The sequence below is a fragment of the Juglans regia genome, chromosome 3 (genome assembly GCF_001411555.2).
Source record: "Juglans regia cultivar Chandler chromosome 3, Walnut 2.0, whole genome shotgun sequence".
In the NCBI taxonomy this organism is placed as follows: Eukaryota; Viridiplantae; Streptophyta; class Magnoliopsida; order Fagales; family Juglandaceae; genus Juglans; species Juglans regia.
The window spans coordinates 33,761,948-33,783,973 of record NC_049903.1 but is presented as its reverse complement, the minus strand read 5'-3'; the positions used below and the strand labels follow the sequence as shown (position 1 = coordinate 33,783,973).

At 34.9% G+C, this 22,026-nt stretch overlaps 1 protein-coding gene and 1 long non-coding RNA gene across 2 annotated transcripts; both read right to left on the bottom strand.

Moving 5' to 3' along the window:
- Window positions 1-238: 238 nt before the first annotated feature.
- On the bottom strand, window positions 239-6,675 carry LOC108985281 (TOM1-like protein 6). Its single transcript, XM_035688390.1, has 9 exons — window positions 6,117-6,675; window positions 5,322-5,400; window positions 5,125-5,223; window positions 3,684-3,797; window positions 2,974-3,137; window positions 2,756-2,837; window positions 2,590-2,675; window positions 2,122-2,397; window positions 239-1,805 (listed from the first exon to the last, which is right to left on the bottom strand). Exons 1-9 carry the CDS (start codon window positions 6,257-6,259, stop codon window positions 521-523), a joined length of 2,328 nt encoding a protein of 775 aa, XP_035544283.1. The 5' UTR covers window positions 6,260-6,675; the 3' UTR covers window positions 239-520.
- Window positions 6,676-14,771: 8,096 nt separating this feature from the next.
- LOC118348053 lies at window positions 14,772-16,714 on the bottom strand. Its single transcript, XR_004801190.1, has 2 exons — window positions 16,204-16,714; window positions 14,772-14,974 (listed from the first exon to the last, which is right to left on the bottom strand). It is a non-coding gene; the product is annotated as an uncharacterized LOC118348053 (long non-coding RNA).
- Between the last annotated feature and the right edge of the window lie 5,312 nt (window positions 16,715-22,026).

Here is a 22,026-nt window from a genome sequence, read left to right as displayed (position 1 = left end):
ATCTCTAAAGTAGACATAAACTTGCTCATGTATATGTCCCGTATACTAGGGCATTTTGTCTCTCTTTTGATCAATAAAATTAGTTTACCGATCAAAAAAGATTTTCTAAGTTAGCCACATGCAACATGGCCAAAGTAGAGTACCAGCAGGGAAGCCAGTATAAATAAATGTAGGCGGGGATAGAATTTAGGCATAGCAGTAAATAGATATAGAAAATAAAAAGAATATAACTACTCCATATGGAAAGACCTATGGAAGCTTATCTAAGAAACGTTCATTATGTGGGGGGCAAAGCCACGATAACCAAATACATAGCAACGACTCTGAATGAATTTTACAACTTCTGTGAACTATCAGTCTCAAGCTACACACCAATAGTGACCATCAAAGAGAATCATAAACTTATGCGTGTATCTGAAGAACTTACAATACATTTTGAACTCAAAGAAGACACCGATGCTGGCATATACGATATTTGCAGGGGTATATATCCTCTTCAGCAAGCTGTACCATTAGCATTTCACTTTCTCCCGCCAACCATACTCTGGCCAGAACTTCCTGACAGGGTAGATGATGTGCTGCCACTGGTTACATTGCCAAAAACATTGAGATCTTCAAACAATCTGTACGAGGGAACAAAGGGCTTTGGTCCTGTTGTAGGGGCAGGGGCAGGAGCAGAGGCAGGGTTCTTATGCCCCGCACTCACCCATGGATCTCCATGAATAGAAGACCCATTGATTCCTCTCGAGGGAAATGAGCTATAATGCTGCAAGGGTCTAGTCCCTTGTATGGGTGCATGCGCCGCAGCCGTATTGGCTTGTGGGGTCAAAAACATATTGGTTGCAGACACATGATTCTGGTTGTTGGAATAACCAGGGGTTGGAGCCCAGGGTGGAGGAGGATAGCCAGAAGGATACTGATATTGAGGTTGCAACTGTGTCTGGGATGGGGGTTTTAGTTGTGGCTGGGGTTGAGGTTGAACGTTTTGAAAGCTTTGAGTTTGAGGTTGAGGTTGAGGTGGTTGAAAGCTTTGAGGCTGAGGTTGAGGTTGAACGTTTTGAAAGCTTTGAGTTTGAGGTTGAGGTTGAGGTGGTTGAAAGCTTTGAGGCTGAGGTTGAGGTTGAAAGCTTTGAAGTTGAGGCTGCGGTTGAACTTGTTGAAAGCTTTGAGGTTGAGGTTGAGGTTGAACTTGTTGAAAGCTTTGAGGTTGAGGTTGAGGCTGAGGTTGAACTTGTTGAAAGCTTTGAGGTTGAGGCTGAACTTGTTGAAAGCTTTGAGGTTGAGGTTGAGGTTGAGGCTGAACTTGTTGAAAGCTTTGAGGTTGAGGTTGAGGTTGAGGCTGAACTTGTTGAAAGCTTTGAGGTTGAGGTTGAACTTGTTGAAAGCTTTGAGGTTGTGGTTGTGGTTGAACTTGTTGAAAGCTTTGAGGTTGTGGTTGTGGTTGGGCCCAAGGAACAACATAACTATTATAGGGCAATTTCCCTTGGTTCCCAGGATACGTTTGGGAAGCATGGGGATAACCTTGAGCGCTGGGGGAAATAGGTATCTGATTCTTGTTTTGGTTAGAGACTGATGGAGTGTGAGGAGTATGCGGGGAAGCTGACACTGTCGACAAGGTAATACTCAAAAGGTCTATCATGTCTTGTTCTTTAGTAGTCCTAATTTGTGCAGGTGGATCAGGCAGTGCTAATGCATTACATGGGGCAGAGGTTGAGGCTGCAGGGATAGATGTTGAAGGGCTGGTATTCGATGACAGACTTTCAGTGGTTCCGCTTTGAAAATGCATGGGCTGAGTTTTAGAATGCCTGCATTGATAGAACAAGATGACAAATTATGAACCATACTAGGCCAAATCCAGTATTTGTTAGTACAGACTAACATGCATGTAATTATAGGCTTAAAATTTTGATAATACACAATGCTAAATGCAAGGAAACCAATGTGTACACAAACTTCTACTCAGTGACTTCCTATATGAGTTAAAAATCATGGTAATCTTGCCTACTCATTCACTTGGGTGATCAAAAACAAATGTGCACGAGCTCCAAGCACCAACATAAAGAGTCATTCCAATGAAAATTAGTAAATAGCAGTTGGGAAAAATGGGGAGTTAAGAGCAACCTTCGAGCAAGCTGTGCAAATTCATCTTCCTCTTCCTCCTCTTCATCAATTGGGGCCCCCTTTATAGCAGGAACTGGTTTTATAGCATTAGGTCTTGAGCTAGAGCTTACTTCTATACTTGGTTTAGGGTTGGAGGCAGATGCTTCAGAGGGTTTGGGACTGGAATTTGCAATTAAAGTTGGCAGGGGGGACCCAGAAGCTATAGCATCATGTCTTGCAAGCGAACTTTGTAGACTGTCATTTAATTCAAGACCCTGACCAAGAAGTTCCTCGTCTCTGCCACAGAAGCAAAACGACAATGTGAGAATTCCACACAAGCCAGAGTATACATGCATATGCACATGATGCACATACATTCAAGGCTTACGCATTTGATAACATACACTACAGTGACTCATGCCTTCAGTCACATAAATAAGTGATATGCAGAAACCAAGTAATACACCAATAAGGGAGGAGAGAACTAACGCAGTCGTAGTTAACATCTGCATCAGCTTTTTCTGGTTGGAGCGACAACGGGTGACAAGATCAACTATAACTTCATCTTTTATAGCCTATAAACACAAGCAGAAATATCATGCAATAATCCAATAACCCCACTTATGATTTTAAATAACCCAACCATTTCACATACAGCACGGTCACTTGGGTTCACAGCTTGTAGCATGTCGCTTAAAAGCTCCATAACATTCCGCATAGAATCCAAATCTGACAAGCTAACATGAAAATGAAAATGCATCAGCAGGACTAGAAACCAAAACCCAGATTCCCAGAATGAGCACCAACAGAAGGAAGTGGAAAGAGCAGCAATAAGGGACCAGCAGGGTGTGCGGACCAAAGTCAAAACCTCACCTCAAACTTTCCATTTCCGTTGCCATTGTTTCATCAAGCCTCCTTGAAGAATTGCTAGGCATTCCATATCCTGCTCGATTGTGTCCCAGGGTTGGATGGGTTACCGGTGGTGTAAAAATTGGAGCTGCATCTAAAGAATTCTTCGGAAATTCGATCCCAGAACGCTGCCATTCATATAACCCAAAACTGTAAATTATATGTTACTACATACAAATAATTTTGTTTTTCATGAATAAGCATGCGAACAGCTTTTTATCAGAAAGGGATAGACGCAAAAGAGGGAAGTCAAGGCTCATAACAACTGAGAGAACTTTTGGAGAGAGAAAAAAAAGGCAGGGAATAAACAAGGAAGAAGAACGCCACGTGAAGAGAGGGACAGCGAGAGAAACAGTGTTGAATTACAAAAATTTACTTTCAACTTTTGAAAAATTAAGTAAACATAAAATGAAACTGGTACTACAAGTGACTAAATAAACCCTTATAGCTTATAAAAAGGACCCAATTGACTCTTGCTGCATTGTGTATCAAAAAAGCCTACCATCAATTGCTGTAATAGCATGAAATAAGTCAACTCGATAGATACATTTAACATACAGCTATAATTATTTTATTTTATTTTATAGGTAAGGGACATACAGCTATAAATATTAAGCCAGGTTGGAAAGAATCATCAAGCATAAACAATTGAGTCCAGGTATCTCCATGCTTACCCTTAGTTCCTCGTATGCCATGTAGTACTGAGGATGTTTTCCTCCAGGCCCCCCAAAAGCCTCTTGCCATGAGTTTACCAATACAAGGATTTTTTCTCTCACTTGCATATCTGCCTGAAAAGTCCACCAATATATGTACCCAAAATTATAATGGCGATAGTGTTTACGACAAGGGCAATGGTGATCCATCTCTTCTAAGGTGAAGCAGAATCAGTTGACAGAAAAAAAAAAACTACCAAATCGAGCATAAGAATTAAATAAGGACAAGAACCGGGGGGACTGGTGGGGTGGTGAGGGGGGAAGACAAGCTCTGATCGGTAAAAATAATGCTTTTGGCAACTAATACATCTGAATAAATGGTTTAAGGGACCTTAATAATAATGCACATCTCATCAAACTCGAAATTCACAATTAGTCGACTTAAGTTTACCTCAATTTTAATGAGGACATGGGAGACACTGCTATCCATGGGCTTCGAGGATTGCAAGAGGACAATGGATGAGATTAGGGCAGGGGTCATTGATTTTAATGGATTAAATGTCCATGATTTTCTATTTTTGGTTGTACACCCTAGTTAGGTACTTTTCATGTATACTTCCTATGTACTTAGGCCATGCCTTCTCTTCTTATGAAGAAAACATCTTGATTACCTATCAAAAAAATATTATATTTAGGCCAAGTAGTGCTATTTGAAGGCATTTACACCGCACACCATCCACATCGCATAATTATGCCATGTGGATGGTGGGTGGTGTAAAGGCCTTCAAATAGAATTATTCATTTAGGCCATGGATTCAACACAATATGGGTCACTCATATAATTAAACCACCTAAATTGAAAAAAAAAAAAACGTAAAATAAATAAAGCAGGCCTTGTAAAATCAGTATGCTTTTCAAAAGCAACCACCAAAAATTTTTTGAATAAATTAAATATTTAAGAAATGTTCTATCCAATAGCACAGAGTTAAACCATTATACATGCAACTCATGATACTAGCCCTTCATGACTTTACTGAACAAGTTGCTCCCACTTTTTTTTGTTAGCAAAACAAGCCACCCAATCCATATTAACAATCTGATCCTATCAGTTTACTAGAATTGCTCCAGCATGTTACCACATAAACAAGTATCCATAAAAGCATATCTAGGTTTCTTTCAAAAAGTTCTGTCCAAACAGTTAACATGTATGCAACAAAGTTTGCGGTCTGCACAGGCACTCACCTAAACCGAAATGAATACGGGAAAAGCATGACTAAGTCCCAATAAGCTTCACCTATTTATTGCATATTGCATATTGAAAAAAAAAAAAAAAGCAAGCTAGCAAAGAGCTTTTATACAATAGGAAAGAGAAACTGAAACTACCTTTCAAGCATTCAAAATAGAAATACCAAGTGTTTCAAATTGAAATACTAAACTGAACAAAAACAATTACAAGACTTACCTTCTTTCTAACAATTTTGATCATCTCCTCCAGTATTTTCTTCTCAGCAATTTGAAAATGGACATAGTCACCGCAGTTCTTCACCATTGTTTCCAAGAGCTACAAAATTATATTTCAAACAATTAATCCATTAATATACTTGCTTTCCAATCTATTAGAAAATACGTCCGGAACAAGAAAAAGGTTCAAAGAGGTACCGTCAGAGACAGGAACTGAACTTTTGGGTTCTTATGCTGCAACCTTTTCTTCACAGCTTTCACAACATCTTTCGCCTGCCTGAGATATTAAACATATACCCATCAACAAACCAGTAGAGCTTTTATTTCACTATTCTAAACAAAAAGATACTAAAAACTTTACAAATAGCTTTTCTTTTTTAGGAACTAACACTAAAATTCCCAAAACCTCCACATAGTTTATATGACTCGGCTTGATAATTAAAAAAAAAGGGACAGCTTTTTCCAAAGGAAAATAATTATCAACAAAGAAGAACTTCTTCATCCCAAAAACTGATACTTCTATAACTCCAAAAAAAAGTTACCACAGAAATCATTTCCCGTCTACCACAATCACATCCTCTGAATATTCGAACTGAGTCAGTAAAGGAAACCCAAAAAACAATAATAGCAAGAACAGTTTTCACGAGACTGCAATTTCCATCAAATACATAATAGAAAGTTTCCCGTGTTAACTTTGAATTTGGAAATATTTAATCCAAAAGGCAAGGTAAAACAAAACAAGAAACTATTATCATACAACATATGAATAAAAAGGAAGTTGAAATACAAGGAGATACATAAACAGGAATATGGGAAAATTTGGGCATAAGAACACATAGATACATCCAAAATAACGAAATTTTCGATCAAACAGAAACCCTAGAATGGAACAACGTCAAAGTCAACCCCCACAGATTCTAAAAAAGAAAAAAGCAAAGAGCTTCCAAAACAAAAGATAAAGAAAAGAGAAATTAGAGGGCATTCTGATATTACCACTGATGGGAATTGACGGAATCGCATATGTCGATGTTTATAGTCCAATCAGGAGTCATCAGAAGATCGCTCGTCGCCTTGTCCACTGCTACTGTCGCCGAAGCAGAAGACGAAGACGAAGACAGAGACAAAGATAAAGCCATCCCTCCTTCCCTCTCTGTATCTCTATTCTCTCTACGTACTTTTTTCTGCTATGGCATCAACAGAAATCCTTCTCCCGAGAAATTCAAAGGAACAACTACTTCGAGGAGAACAAACGCGTCATCTTCCTGGAAAATACACCGTCATGGTTGAGAAATTAAGAAACCCTAGAGAGAAAGAACCAACGACAACTAATTTGATTATTTTTCTTCGGTCCTTTCTCGCTCTCCCCGCTAAAAATTCAATAAAAAAACAAAAACCAAAAAGGATCAAAATTTGTTCTTTCTTTCTGCCTTCTTTTCTTCAGTTTCCTCTATTCAAGCTTTTCAACTTTCTTCCTTGTTCCAATACTGCATTCCCAGTTTTAGTATATTGCCTCTATGGGAGTCTCAAGCCTACTCTCGTTTTAGCGCGTGTGATGATTTCATCACATGGGAAACCTTTGGTTGAATCAGTTGTTCGTCAGAAGAGCGAGTGTCTTACTTCTCGCTGTCAGGAGAGGGTGGCCAAAGTCGGAAATGGATACTTTTCTTAAGACTTTTTCGGCTATTTATTTTATTATTTATTGAAATAAAATAAAATATATCGATAATGGAATGGATAGGCTCCATAAAATAAATAAAAAATCAATAGTGGGAAATAAATATAATGAACAAAAAGAAACGTCTCCTTTAATTTATATAAATATTTTTTTTAATTTTTTTGGAGATAAAAAAAAAATACAATAAAACATGTAAATTATTTGTCTTGGGATGATGATTCATATATATCCTATATATTTTATTTATTGGAAATATTATTAAGATATTTTTTCGAACTCATGCTTTGTAAGGCTGATTAAGCATAAAAAGTTATTAATTAATGGTATATCTAATCAATTTGTCTTACCCAATGAGAAGACAACAAATATATATATATATATATATATATTAATTATAAGAACAGTGCTGCTGATTACTATTTGGTAGGATAGACATTGAAATTGTTGTATGGAGACGTTTGGAGTTGTAGGACATCTCAGTTCATCTCAACTTATCTCATTATTATTTATTACTATTCAGTAACTTTAACTTATAAATCTCATAATTATTCACAATTTATTTTATTATTATTCACAATTTATCTCAACTCATCCCAAATCATCTCAAGTTATTTTCGAATCCAAACGTCTTTAAGTCTGTCCACCACTGTACAATGAAAAGAGATGGAACCAGCACCAGTTGTTGTATATTACTATTTGTTCTCTCTCTCTATATATATAGAATGAGGAACATTCAAAGGTCATGAATTTGCTGGTCAACAATTCTTCCCTTATCGCTCATGAAAGAACCTGCTGCACTATGAGTATGATGGAATATGTTCTGAAATTGGTCCAGCTTGGGGTCCAGACTCCAGATTAAAACTGAATCCACTAGATTTCTGCCACGTGTACCATATCTGTCACGTGTTATAACCCAACAGGTTGTGTTCAACGGAATTGGAAACGCACTCACTGCCCCCATTACTACAAAAGCAAAAGCCATTATTGAAATCGAAAATGATATCCGTAGGAGACTTTGCGCAGGGGTCGTGGAAAATAAAACGATGCGTTTCGCATGATCGATCCATTCAGCTTCCCTCTTCCCTCCTCCATCTCCACTTTTTGAGATTGATGGGATATGGCCTTTGCAGCCCAATATACATTAATTTTCACCTACACCACCATCTTTAATTTTAAAGAAAGTTTTAGAGATGATTTGAATAAGTAGATATTTTGGAGGGGACATATCTTTAAAAATACTAATTTTCATAAAGCTAGGAATCTCTAGTTTCCGAATAATTATAATTTACATGACTTAATATTTTTCGTTAACCGATGGCTTCTTGCTCCCAAAAAAAAAAAAAAGGAGGGAACCAAGAAGAAACAAAAGAAGAAATGAATAAACTAACAAGATATGAAGAACAAAGTTTTTGATGGTTTTGCATTAAAAATAAATAAATCTCAAATTTGTCCAAATGATCTAGAAACAAAAACCCTAGTTACCTTAGTACTCTTATAACTACGTGTCTACATCATCAAGAAAGAAGAAGAAGAATAAAAGAGCCAAAGAGGGAAGAAGGAGAATAAAATGTTGGGTTTGTGGAGGTTTGTTTATTCTTATGGCAGTTCGATAATTTGATATCTCAACTCGAAAATGATTTGTTAAATTTTTTATCATGTTTATGACTCGAAAATCGTTAGACAGAAAGTTCGTTCAACACTCGCTCAAACGAGCTTAACAGAAAGTTCGATTAAGACTTGCTCAACATGTCGCTTAAGCAAATAATCCAATAATTATGAAATTAGGATTTCTGTCATACATCCCTATATATATGTGTGTGTGTGCACGCTTATTATGAATATAGTATGGCCGTATGAAAAGGTATATTTTGTCATTTTTCAAGATAATAAAATCATCTACAACTCCATTAATATAAACACGTACATTGCCAAACTATGTAAATTTTTATATCGTGAGATTGATTTCTTATTTTACTTTATTTTTCTTGAATCGTTATTCTCAACAAAAAACTAGATCAGAAGTTTATCATCAAGAGGGAAATGAGCAAGGGAGGCCAGCGCAAAAAATGAAGGAAGAAAAAAAATGAACAAGGTATTAGGGTATATATGAGGGTTCAAATACTAATTTGATGATAAATATCTTAAGTTGTTATTAATGATGGTATAAACGGGAAGATACTTCCTACAACCTTTCCCTACCCATTAATGTTAAAAAAGCAATCAATCCAGTACTCACCCTGCATGCCCAATTAAAGGGCGAAGCTTCGCCCGTTACCTTGCGGGCCATGTAGATATACACACACATACATACATATATATATATATATATACACACCATATCCGACACGATGAAGTACAACTGTCTAATTAGGGCATGTTTGAAAACAATTATATGATATATCTATGATATAAAAACTCCTCAACATTTTCAAAGATCCAAAGACTCAAAACCCATCAACAAGGGTGGTCACCGGCCGAGCTCCGGTCTGTATATCCAGATATACCCGGGCTCGAAATCAGATTTCAAATTCCGGCCGTGTTTAGACTAGAGTTAGTTATGATCCGAGCCACTATCCGAATGAAATCGGGTATCCCTCTCCAAAATAATGTTCTTTTAAATTTTCTTAAGAGATAGCAAAAGCCGCCCCATGGTATAAATTGCTAGCCTAGCAACCTCTTGGGTGGTCCAGAAGCCACCAAATCAGCAAGAGATTAATCTGGCCTCCATGGTAGCAAACTTTTCTAGTCATCACAAGAGGTTGATTTGTGCCACTCGGCTGTGGTTAGAGTATAATTTAGGCGCCCAGTTTGGTTTGGGGATTTTCATGGTGGCCAAAAGCTACCAAGGGTGCTTCGATCTGAGCCACCTTTTATAAATGGTTCAGATGAGGGTGCCACTCAGAAGGATGTGACCTTATGGCATGGTATTGTTCATAGCGGGATATGGCTTTGTCACCTTGCCATTGACATGAAATGTTTGTCATTATGCATTGTTGACAGTCGTAAATAAATATAATTACCTTGACAAGCCACAGCTGGTAATCGATTAGGCTAAGTTCAAATTTGGTTCGATTCATTTATTAAATTTATGGATAATAATCGATTTAATTTGTAGAAATCTCGATTTTTTATTCTTTTTTTTATTATTTTAAAAAGAGGACAATATCCTAAGTTTATTGATGGCCATTACTTGTAGCGGAGTAAAACCGTAGTTACAAGTAGACACCTGAAGGTTACAGATAACCATAAAAGATCAAAATCCAACCATCCAAAAGATTTAAAATAACGGAATAACAAACAACTATCCAAAAGTTACATGACAATCAACAACAAAACACACCTCAGAAAATTAAAAGGAAAAGAAAATCCTGTAGATAAAAGTCAACTAACACACACACACACATATATATATATATATATATATATATATATATATATAAGCCTAAACAAATCCAAATGAGTTCATATTTATAGAATATATTAAATATTTAAAAAGCTAACGAAAATTATATTTTGAATATTATAGGTGTTGTTTAAATCCGTATGGAGATAGTAATTAATATATCTAAATATAATTAGAGCATTGGCAATGGTCTAATTAAAACTAAAGTTAAAATTTGTCTAAAACTACATGATTTGCCTTTTGCCTTTGTCATTCAAGATATAATTCTACATTGAATTATTCATCTATTAGTCAAAATAATAATAAAATATTATTTTTTTAATAATAATACTTTCTATAAATTTATTTTTTCTAATTTTGTAATTATGCTAACTATATGTTAATTAATAATTTAATTAATAATTAAATTATTGTTTGACAATTAATTTTTTCCAACTTAATTATTCAACAAATACATTTAGCCAACCCTGATATTGATACTTTATAATGATAAAATTGAACATTAATTTGATATTGATGGCTTACAATAGGGGTGAAAACCGACGTCGTCGGCGCGGTTTTTGGGCAAAACCGACGCCGACCGACGGCTGGAAAAATGGATGAGGTGCCGACCGTAACCAGTCGATGGCGAGGAGGACACCGATCGAGGCAGTTCTCTGCCGGTTCTCGGTCGGCGTCGATTCTTTGGCGATTCTAGTGAGATAATTATGAGAGAAAATGAGAGAGGGAGAGATGCATAGGAGAGAGAGAGAGTTACAGAAGAGAGAGAGAGAGAGGGTTACAAAGGAGGGTTCGGGGAAGAAGAAGATCGGGGGAGAAGAAGAACTCTTAACGAAACGACGCCGTTTCACTTAAGTTTAAGTGGAACAGCGTCGTTTCAGACTTATTATTTTGTTCTTACGTCCTTAATAAAACGACGACGTTTGGTTTAATGCCAAACGGCGTCGTTTCCAGTAGCATTTGCAGTACTTATTAACTAAAACGGCGCCGTTCAACTTAAACTTAAGTGGAACGACGCCGTTTTGATAAGGGTATATTAAAAAAAAAAAGATTTTATTATATCGGTCGGTTCAGCGGTCCGGTCCAGCTTCAAACCGAGACCGAACCGCTGAACATCGGTTTCTTGAAATTTCCACCGCACGCCGACCGGTTCTCCACCGGTTCCGGCCGGTTCCTGACACGGCCGGTCGGTTCGCGTCGGTGGCGGCCGGTGCTGTCGGTTTCTGTACAGCCCTAGCTTACAACCTTAATTGCCATATAAATGCATTAATTAGGCTATCATTTTACACGCTAATCATGAGTACGTGTCACGACGAACGTTTCCAGACTTGCTGGCCCTACATTGAGGCCCAGGATATTGCGAGCCTAGTAATGATGGGCCCTCAGGCCTGCTTTTTTGGTATGGTATTGACATACTTTGCCAGCCCATAGAAAGTGGCCACAATTTTCACCCCACTTTTGCTTTAGTACGTACATTCTAAAGCGAGTTTTCAATCTTCGAAAAGCTTTGGTAGATTATTTCATGTTATGGAATTTATAATGATTGTAGTTTATAATGATGTGTTCACTTTGTCAACCTATATATATGTGTGTGTTAATGGATAACTAATTATTATTAAGTTACTATTAACTCACTCATGAAAGAGGATAACCACTCACTTTTTAAGTTTTCAACCAAATAATTGAAAGGTTTAGCATCCAATGAGATTTGGCTTGCATGATTTTTTCTCACTTCTGGATTTGGATCTTTTAGGCATGGTTTGGACAGTGAGATGAGATGAGATGATCTGTGAATAGTAATGAAATTATTTGTAAGCAATAGTAAAATAGTTTGAACTGAGATGTTTTATAAGGTTTTAGAAAATAAGAGAGAAAACGTTAAATAAAAATATTATAAAGTTAAAAGATAGTTAGAATATAAATTTTAATATTATTTTTATTTTGAGATTTGAAAAAATTGAATTATTTTTTGTGTTTTATTTTTTAGTTTGAAAAAGTTGTAATGATTAAGTAATTATTAAATGAAGAAATTGAAAAGTGTTTGTATTTGTAGTGTTTAGATATTGAGATAAGATAGGATGAGATCGTGAGATGAGATAGGAGGCTCTTGTTATTCAAACCCGGCCTTAAAGTTTTTATTAAATATCCAAACTTTAGACTAGCTTAGAGTGAGATTAAAGTAGAATTCATATATCATGTGATCTAGGCCCTATATATACATATATAATATTGAAGGATGTTTATATCTCTAATAATAGTTCATTGCTGGCACTAATTCCTACATTTTGTCGGTCGAATAACCTTCTTGTCACGTGACCTTCAAAGATAAAATTTGTATAAGACAAATCCAAAGACGCTCTAATTTGTTTTTGCCCATCTTCAAGAAAAAAATAGGGTGTCGTACGTACGTTAATGTAGTGTGGTATTTATATATGTCTTGATCACGTACACGAACGCCTAATTTAATTAACGTACGAACGACATAGTAGTTGCATGGAAAACAGCTACGTACGTACCGTATATATGGAGGGCCGATCCGCGGTACGCAGATCAAGAGAACGAGAATACGTACAATGTTGAAGTTTATACATATATATATATATATATGAATTAACAGCTAATTTTAATTAAGAAAATATATTTACAATCGTGAATTGTGCAATTGTAACATAATCGTTTTAAAAGAAGTTAATAAAATATGGGACTCATATAAAAAATTAATTTTTTAATAATAGACCACACTCTTTTACAAAGCGATTACGCGGTATTTACATACTTCACAGTTGTATATAGAATTACTCATTTTAATTTGCCCTTTCAAAAATTTTTAGTACTGCTACGTACCTACCTAGCTAGGTTTTTCAATATATTATATACTATGCAAATTAATTAACAGTACACGCGCGCACACACATATCCAGTAATATTAGTAGCACAAAGCAAGGGCTAATTAATCTCGCAGATCATGAGGCTGAATGCAAATGAAATTTCAGATCATGATCATGTTTATAACTTGCATTGGTGAAGCTAGCCCACTTAAGATTGCTTTAGTACTAGTTTTTCCACAAAACTAAGCTGACTGCCATTGCCGACCTGCATGTTGTTAATTACATGGATGATCCTCATGATTTTACAAAACCATCGTCTATGTAATTTACAGTACTATTCCATCTAGCTATATAAATATATATATATATATATATATATCCGGGTTTGCATTAATGCATAAAATTTATGCTGAATTCTTTGTAATAATTAATATACTCTTCATTCTTGATTTTATATAATATTATTTTCAACCATATAATTGGCCGTTGAACATGATATTTTAAATAACTTCATAAATCAACTATATAATTAAATAAAAATATTCTTACATGCAATATTATATGTCAATCGATACGATCGATTGAGAAGGACAATGTTCGAAATGAAGAATATATTTATTATTTGACTGTATTTTAAAAAAAAAAAAAATTACATCTACTGGCAAGATAAGATCATAATTTTACATTAATTGTATATATATATATGCCATATTGTTTGTACTTATAATATATAACGTACTCTTGAGTGTATAATATATATCTATTTTCTTGTACACAAAGAAATATTTAGAGATCATCATCAGAATAATGAGAAAAAGTCTTGCAAACAAGATCAACAAGAATTCGTTCGTTAATGCTAATTCTAACATAAAAATCATGACAATTAACCGAGTAGTAGTACTCTAATTGAGTGGATAAATGAGATCAAATAATTAATTACATGTACAGATACATGATGAGGCCGCGGGAATCAGGGATTATATATATATGTACAAGAAAAGCAATTAAGATGTTGTGTATGTAGCTATCTCAATGTCACTCTAATTATGTGGATGAGAGGACCGGAGTAGTCGCTGAAAGTGATGACCGGAATAGAGACATATATATATATATATATATATATATATATATATATATATATATATGGTGGTAATATCGTACTGTCTCCTAGGGTGGTGGTGCCCAATTGCCTATATATGATCATCATCAATCGCTTTCCTTTCTCAAAGAAATTAATTACATGTGCGTCAGAATTGCTAGATATATTTTTTTTAACCTTAAAATGATGAGGAACAGATCTCACTTTTCCTTTCTATATATCCTAAATCAATTGGATTATTAGATCTCCAGAAATTAATAAAATAAATTGGGTATCCAAAGCAAAATGCACTGAAACTTTGCCATCAGCCATCCTTATCAACTGGATATCAATAGGATACTACTTTGATTTCCCTTGATAATTCATTGAAAACGAAAACATTTGCTTTTAAACTTTTTTTTTAATTAAATAAATTTCTGGCGGAGCAATTAAGGCCCATTTTTTTTTGTAAGAAAAAGGTTAAAGAAATATTCACATGAGCTTGGGCAGGGGAGATCGATTAATCCTAGTAAAAATTTAATTATGACCTGATCATCAGATCAGCTTCGACTACTTTAAGATCATATATTCTATTTATCAGAGGCACTATAGATTGCATATATATATATATATATATATAAATATATGTGATCACTAAAACATATAAAGAAAAGTAAAGAAATTATATATATGATCATAAAGCATATATATGGCTTAAAGTTTATAAGAAATTTAAGAGATTTCCCGGCCCCTTCATTAACCTGAATAATACTCATGATCTCCAGTCTGGCTAATCACCGGCCATGCTTGCTCTTGTCTTGTTACCTTCTTTAGGCTACTTTGCTGTCAATGTTACATTGATTTGGCCTGATTGCTCAAATACAGTCAGCATTTCACGTACGCGTAAATGTACTGATCATTTATAGCTAGCTGTGATTGATTGTGAATTTTTGCCACTATTTTTAGTAATCCTTTCAAAAACATTACATTGAGTGGCCAGAATCGAAAAACTATTTAAAATAATGCAGGCAATGCAATATGGTTCTTAACCATTCGGCCGACTAGTACTACTAGTACTGTACGTTTTCTTCCCCCATGAGTTGTTTGAAACTAATTATATATATATATATAAAATAAATGATGTGATAAATATGTCACATGCATCATATTTAATAAGATAAAAGTGGAATGATAGTATGATGTATAGAATTTTTCTTTTTCATATATATATGGAACAAGAAGATCAGGAAGAGAGCATGCATGAATCCATATACTATCAATATATGGCTTCAATATAAATATTTGTAATAAATATATAATCAGACAAACAGTCTTACAAAAAAATAATTGGCAGCAAACATATTTGATATTGATGTAGTTATCCGTTGTGTAAGCTCCACACATTATTTATGAAAAAAAGTCGATTTATTATTAAAAAATTAATTTTTTTTATGTAATTTTTATATTTATTTATTTTTTTAAAAAAAAATATATAACACTTACACATTTATAATTACAAATATCATTTTCCTATCTGACAAGTACTGCTGCGTAAGAACTGCAAAAAAAATTATTTGTGCATTTATTTCGTGTTTATTTCATTGAAACTCGTTTTACCTCGGATAAACGAGAGAGAGAGAGAGAGAGAGAGAGAGCGAGAGCAAACTTATCAAATCAAACTTCACTGCAGAGGGTCAATTAACAGTACTGCCCTTCATTCTTTGATGGTTACCAATCGACGGCCATGACCTCGTCGCAGAATCACACATTCGTATTGTATATTCGATATTAATTTCTCCATAATATCCAATCCGTCGATCTTTAACATCATCTTTTCTTTTGATCTTCTGCGCGCTTTCTCCTTCCAATTACATTAAGCTTTCTTCCTAGCTAGTATTCTTGAAATGTTTTACCAAAAAAATATATATATACTTGAAATAATAATCCTAATACGCAACAGCTAGCTTTGACAGTTACTGTACTTAAACGAATTTAATAAATCTAGCTATAACTCAAGTGTATATATATATATAATAATTCAATTTCCCAATATAGTGGATGGTGAGCGATGATATATATGCATGATCATGACTCACCCGGAACTTGGAGCTTCTTTAATCTGAATTATTGGCTCAGAAATTCCATGATCAGGATGCATGATTTCTGGGATAGTCTTCTTCTTCTTGCAGCTAGCTGGCTCTTAGACTCCAACAAATGAACATATATAATTAAGGTGCTGTGGTCATGATGGGGAAGATGGGCACATGAAGAGCTAACTCATCACAGGAACTAGCTAGCTAGCTATCGAAAACCTTCGATCTTTAACTAGCAAGAATTCATAACTCCAGCAAGACATTAACATGTATATGCCAGTGTGAGTGCGCCTATCATGAGTTAGTAATGCACGTGCCCTGCTTCTCCATCTAGCTCAACACACACCTTCCTCGATCGATCGTTCAATATATACTAGGAGGCAGCAGTTCTCAAACCAAGAAGATAGAGCTAGATCAGGAGCAGTGAGAGAAAGAGAAAGGGGTCTTAAAAATGGTGAATCTGAGACACCCATCTGCAAAAATTGCTGTCCTAGTAGCTAGCCCACTCATTTACAACAAAAAGAGAAAAATGAGTTGTGTAAAGGTGGGTAAGGAGTAGGAATTAATGAAGGGCTTAGTTGGGTGTGGACCCCAGAGTTTGCAAACCCCAAACATATTGTCACAATTAGCAATAGAGAATTCACACCTCCATCACTACTACGATGCCAACAAGATTACCAGTTTACCCTAGCTATCATTATTTTATGTCGACACTCCCTCATGAGCAGCACTTTCTAATGCATGGTTTGGTTCCAAATTAAGCTTTGTTTGCATAAACTGGAGTTCTTTTAGCACGCCCCCATTTATTTATTAACATCCAGTAGTAAAGATGGAAAGAAAGGAGAAGGAAAACACATGCAACAGATCAGCTGAAAATTCTCTGAGGAATATTGAACAAATCAGATAGTTTATAAACCAAAAAACATTAAAAAAAAACTAGATATTGCTTCAAGAAAGAAAAGGACTCATGATCTTAGTATTCGTACACTAAATAATTTAGAAAGTACTGACCTTTATATTTGTAAAAAATGATCTAATATTTCTTTAGGTCGAAGTACTAGTACTTGTTCTTGCAGTAATTAGATGGGGTTGGGTGAGAAAGGAAGAGGGAGAAAAATGCTGCGCTAGCTAGCTAGCATCTTCCTGACTATACGCGCGCATATGTTACATTTTGTTGAACCCTCATCAGCCTCTTTGGTTGGGGAAAAAATTAGCTAGCTACCATATTGCTCATTGGAAAAACTTTTTCTGAAACTCAAGGACTCTAGTTCATATTTATATATATATATATATATATATATATTCTTTAATTAATTCAAGAAAACAAGGGGAAAAGTCGTCATTCCCATCATTTTTTATGCACAAAAAAAAAAAAGTAGGTATGCTGTAAGGTCTAAAATATGGGCTCCATTAATCACTATATATATACACAGATATAACTACCATTATTGAGGAGATCATCGATCAAGAGCATCTAATTAATATTAGTGCCCTGGACGGTAATGCAAAATCCCTTTACAGCTAATTAATAATAATTAACCTAGGCAAGATCAGCATGTATTGCATGAAGTACTATGAAGCATATATATACATATATATATATATATATATTGTTGATGTCATGTTTCGCAGGCCAGGGCAACTCTATGCTGGCAATGCTCGAGCGGTCACCTGCACAGTAACAAGTGGCTGGGGGACCTTGGGGTCCGTTGTTTCTCTGATACTTAAGTTAGTTATGGTATAGAAGATGAAGATGAGTAATATTGAAGATTAGAGTATAAGATAACCTACATGTTTGCTGCAGGTAGTATTCATTTATACTTGCTGACTTGGTCTCTACGGTAGTGGAGTGGTGTATAACAGGAGATAATATGTTCACGCTGTCTACTCGTAGAGCTACCTTTGTGCCATCAGTTCGCTAAGCTATGAAGTGCTCAGGGTCATTGTGTGTTGCTCGGGCCTTGGGTCGCATTGAATGCGGCACACCTTCTACCCTAAGCTGCATTGAATGCGGCGTGTTTTTTATCCTGTGTTCCTCCTATCTCATGAATACTTGGTGTGAACCGTCTTATATATTCCCGACTCGCATTGAATACAATATTCCTTCTTCCTTAAGCCTCTCTTGTATCTTCTGACTTGGTTCTTGACGTAAGCATGGTCCGACCCGGGTCTCATACCCAAGTTCTGACATAAGACTTCCTAATCTGTTCGACCCAACCCAAACCAGCTTGCATCTGAGCTCTAACCCGGACCTTGTTTTTAGCCCTGTCCAAGGGGTTTACTCCCTTCACACACACACATATCTTATTGCCTCTTATTCAACTGCGCCGGCTTACCGGCCTGATCATATTATTCCTGATCTAGCTCGTATTAGATGGCGTATGTTTTATTATATATACCCAACTTTGTAAGTACGCAGTCATGCAAACTGATTTGATTTTCAAAAGATCGCCATAGATCGTTTTGATTCAGTATTAGATATTAGTAGTGCATGGTCATATTATATATATAGTACTGCTAAAGGAAGAGCCAAAGAGAAATTATGATCTGCAGAGGACTAATACATACCACATGATGAAACACGACTGAGAAACAAGTAGACAGACAATCCTACGACTATGGGCCTGTCCTTGGCAGGAGATGTTGCCAACACTATAATACGTGTCCACGTCTCATGCATCATGTCCATATAATTCCAAGATGGCTGCTAGCCACAGAACATGCATATATCATATTGTTACCGCGTCTTAATCAGAAAGGTTGTTTTCTCAAGTTCTGCGTAAAAATTATGTCGATTAATTAATAGAAGATCAAGAAGATCAGAAGATATACCATTTATGAAGTAGTACTTCGATCCATATCCTGAAGCCCAGCTTATACGTACTCCGTAAAAATTAATTAACCACGTACGTTTATATATCCAACTACATAATTAACAATAAATATCGTAAGATCTAATTATATATATATATATATATATATATATTTCCTACTAAAGAGTAAAGTTCAAACAAAAACATGAAGATATCATGGATCTCAGAATATCCTACATACATATCCCCCCGAACCATTTTGTAGGTCCGTCCCTGCATAAGGTTGATCGATCATGCTAATTTATAATGTTATAACTAGCTCCCCTATGAAGGGCCCTATATAAGCCTTGGATAAATTAATTGCAATTTTGAACTAAATTATGAGGTGTGGAAACTTATATATATATATATATATATATATATATGTTATGGGCAACTATCCATATCAAATTGGAAAAGATTGCCATTATACAAGTATTTATAATTAACCACATCATTATAATGAAATATTATTCTTTTGGTCCAACCATTTTGTTTACTTTATGGCAGCTTCATGGTCTCATGTTCTCATAGGCCGTTGAATGACATGCAGTACTTGGGACGATGCTGCCTATTGACCTGGAATTCCAATCTATACAAGTCATCGATGGAGATGTGAGTAGAAGGAGACAATTCTAAACGAAGAATATTAAGATTAAAGAATAATATTGCGCTCAAGACATGCATAAAAAGAAAGATACATTTTGGAATGTCTTTTTGAAATTACAATTAGGTATATTATATCTCAGAGGAGTCAATTTTGTATGCCATAGATGACGTACGTACATAACATTAAAAATATTTAAATAAATTCGTTTTCTTTAAAAAAATAAAAATAAATAATTAAAAATTGTAAAAGGGGGCCGGGGATAAGTAGGTAATTAAAGGTACCATTGCACACCCTAGCTACTCATGTATTAATGGAGATATCACTTGCGAGCACAATATCTAACAGTAGTGGAGGCAACTATTAATAAAAATTAACTTTGAGGCCTACATCCATTAAATGTTGATGTACATGCATATTTATGTGTCAATCTAACATTGAACCGGTGGCCATCATGATATATATATATATATATATATATATATACACACCTCAAGTTCAGTACTTGAGGATTTGATCCACATCGATCTTACAACATTTATTAATTATTGATTCGCTTTATAAATATCAGAATCTCTGATCACAGCTTAAAGCTATTTAAATTCGAGAGAGTTTTATTCTGAATATATATGTACAAAGTTGGGCTATGAGCTCATGAGTTTGGATATCTACCCAAGTCTTTGGAAATATATATGTATATCAAGGGATTTTTGTCAAAGATCACTCGGCGTTAATTTGGTCATGTGAACGTACGAGCGAGATAGACCCGTATGGCATAAAAGATTAATATGCACATAGAGATTTTAATTAGATGCTAAAAATTATCGATCCTAGCTATCTATTGTGAAATCACTATTTATTCCAAAATTTAAACTGATGGAAAGAAGTATATTTAATTATTTGTATTATATTTTTAACACTTTCTAACTAGCTCTCAAGTGTGGCCGGATTAGACTCACTCTCAATGAGTGAGTCCAATACGTTGAATATTTAATTAAATTAAGTACTAGAGTGTAGACTCAAGGTTCGAATATATATAAGAATTCTGCTCTGATATCATGCATTGTGAAATCACCAATTGTCCTAATTAAAAGCTTAAGTTGATGGGTAGAAATATATTTAATTATTTGTATTATATTTTTAACATGATACTTAGAGTTTGGTACTTTTTTAAAATATATAAGTTTTAGGCTAGATAATGGTCAACACCATAAAATATTTCACATTACCTAGCTACCATAAAATCAATGTTTATGATATGATTTTATCGAGTGATCTCTAGGCCATTTATAATAAATGTTTACTTCAAAACCGTTGTCATGCCATCGTAATGCATTGCTGGCTAGCTAGGTCTTAATCAAATGATCTACTGCTAGAACCCTCAATCGATCTCAGGTTTATTTGTTAATTAAGTTGATCATTAGGCATATATGCCATGACAGTGAGATTAAGAGAATCTGTAGCACTTAAAGATGTGGTGAAGTGCAAATACTCAAGTGAAAGACAAGCACGATATTTAATTTTGTCTAATCAAGAAGAAAAAGCAGGAAAGTTAACCCTTTTTTTAATGTTCTTTAATTTTCTTGTATTGTTCTCATGGGATCTATGACTTCAAGTCACAATTATGTAATATATGACTTCGCCAATTATAATGAGTACTTTAGTCTAGCTAGTAATTAGTTAATTAATATTAATATTGTTCGCCGGAGATCATGCATGTTTCATATATATATAATTGACCAAAATTGTCACACTTGGAATGGATGGACACATCTCTGGAGACAACTAATTTTAAAGTTTGAACACTATCACCATTTCAATCATGATCTTTTAGTATCTTCATGAATCTTAATCCAGTTTCCTCCAACCACACAAATAATTTCTTAATTTTCTTCTCAAGTGGATCGAAGTGCATGTTATTTTTGTATAATACATGCCTAGCTTACGTAGTAATAGTACGTGTATATATATATATATATATATATATATATATATAGTACTCATGATCAATTGTTCATCAGGCCGGGGTCCCTTTCTTCCATGCAGTACAAGAGCTACTATCAGTTCACCTGCAAATCATAGAAAAAGTAGGCTTATAAATTTGTGTTTTATTAATTGAGAGAAGATGATCCATACCAAGATTGAAACAGGAAGAACTTAGAACCAGCCAAAAAGGTGAAGGTAGCTCGTGGTCCTTGATCTTAGGGTTTACACACGTATATAATTAAATTGATCTTATGGAAACAAAATAATATATACCTTCAAGATATAGCAAAACTACAAATAGCAATTTTGAAAACTTTCCTTCGGAATTTTTTTACAAAATTGTGTATTTGACTTAAAATAATGGAAGAATAGAATTTTTAA

What these genes read in the sequence shown, in the direction of transcription:
- LOC108985281 (XM_035688390.1), bottom strand. Translation starts at nt 6,259, where the DNA reads ATGGCTTTATCTTTGTCTCTGTCTTCGTCTTCGTCTTCTGCTTCGGCG. An exon ending in TGGCATACGAGGAACTAAGG is followed by an intron (nt 3,138 to 3,683) that starts GTAAGCATGGAG and finishes TATGAATGGCAG; the next exon opens with CGTTCTGGGATCGAATTTCC. An exon ending in TTTGCACAGCTTGCTCGAAG is followed by an intron (nt 1,806 to 2,121) that starts GTTGCTCTTAAC and finishes CTATCAATGCAG; the next exon opens with GCATTCTAAAACTCAGCCCA.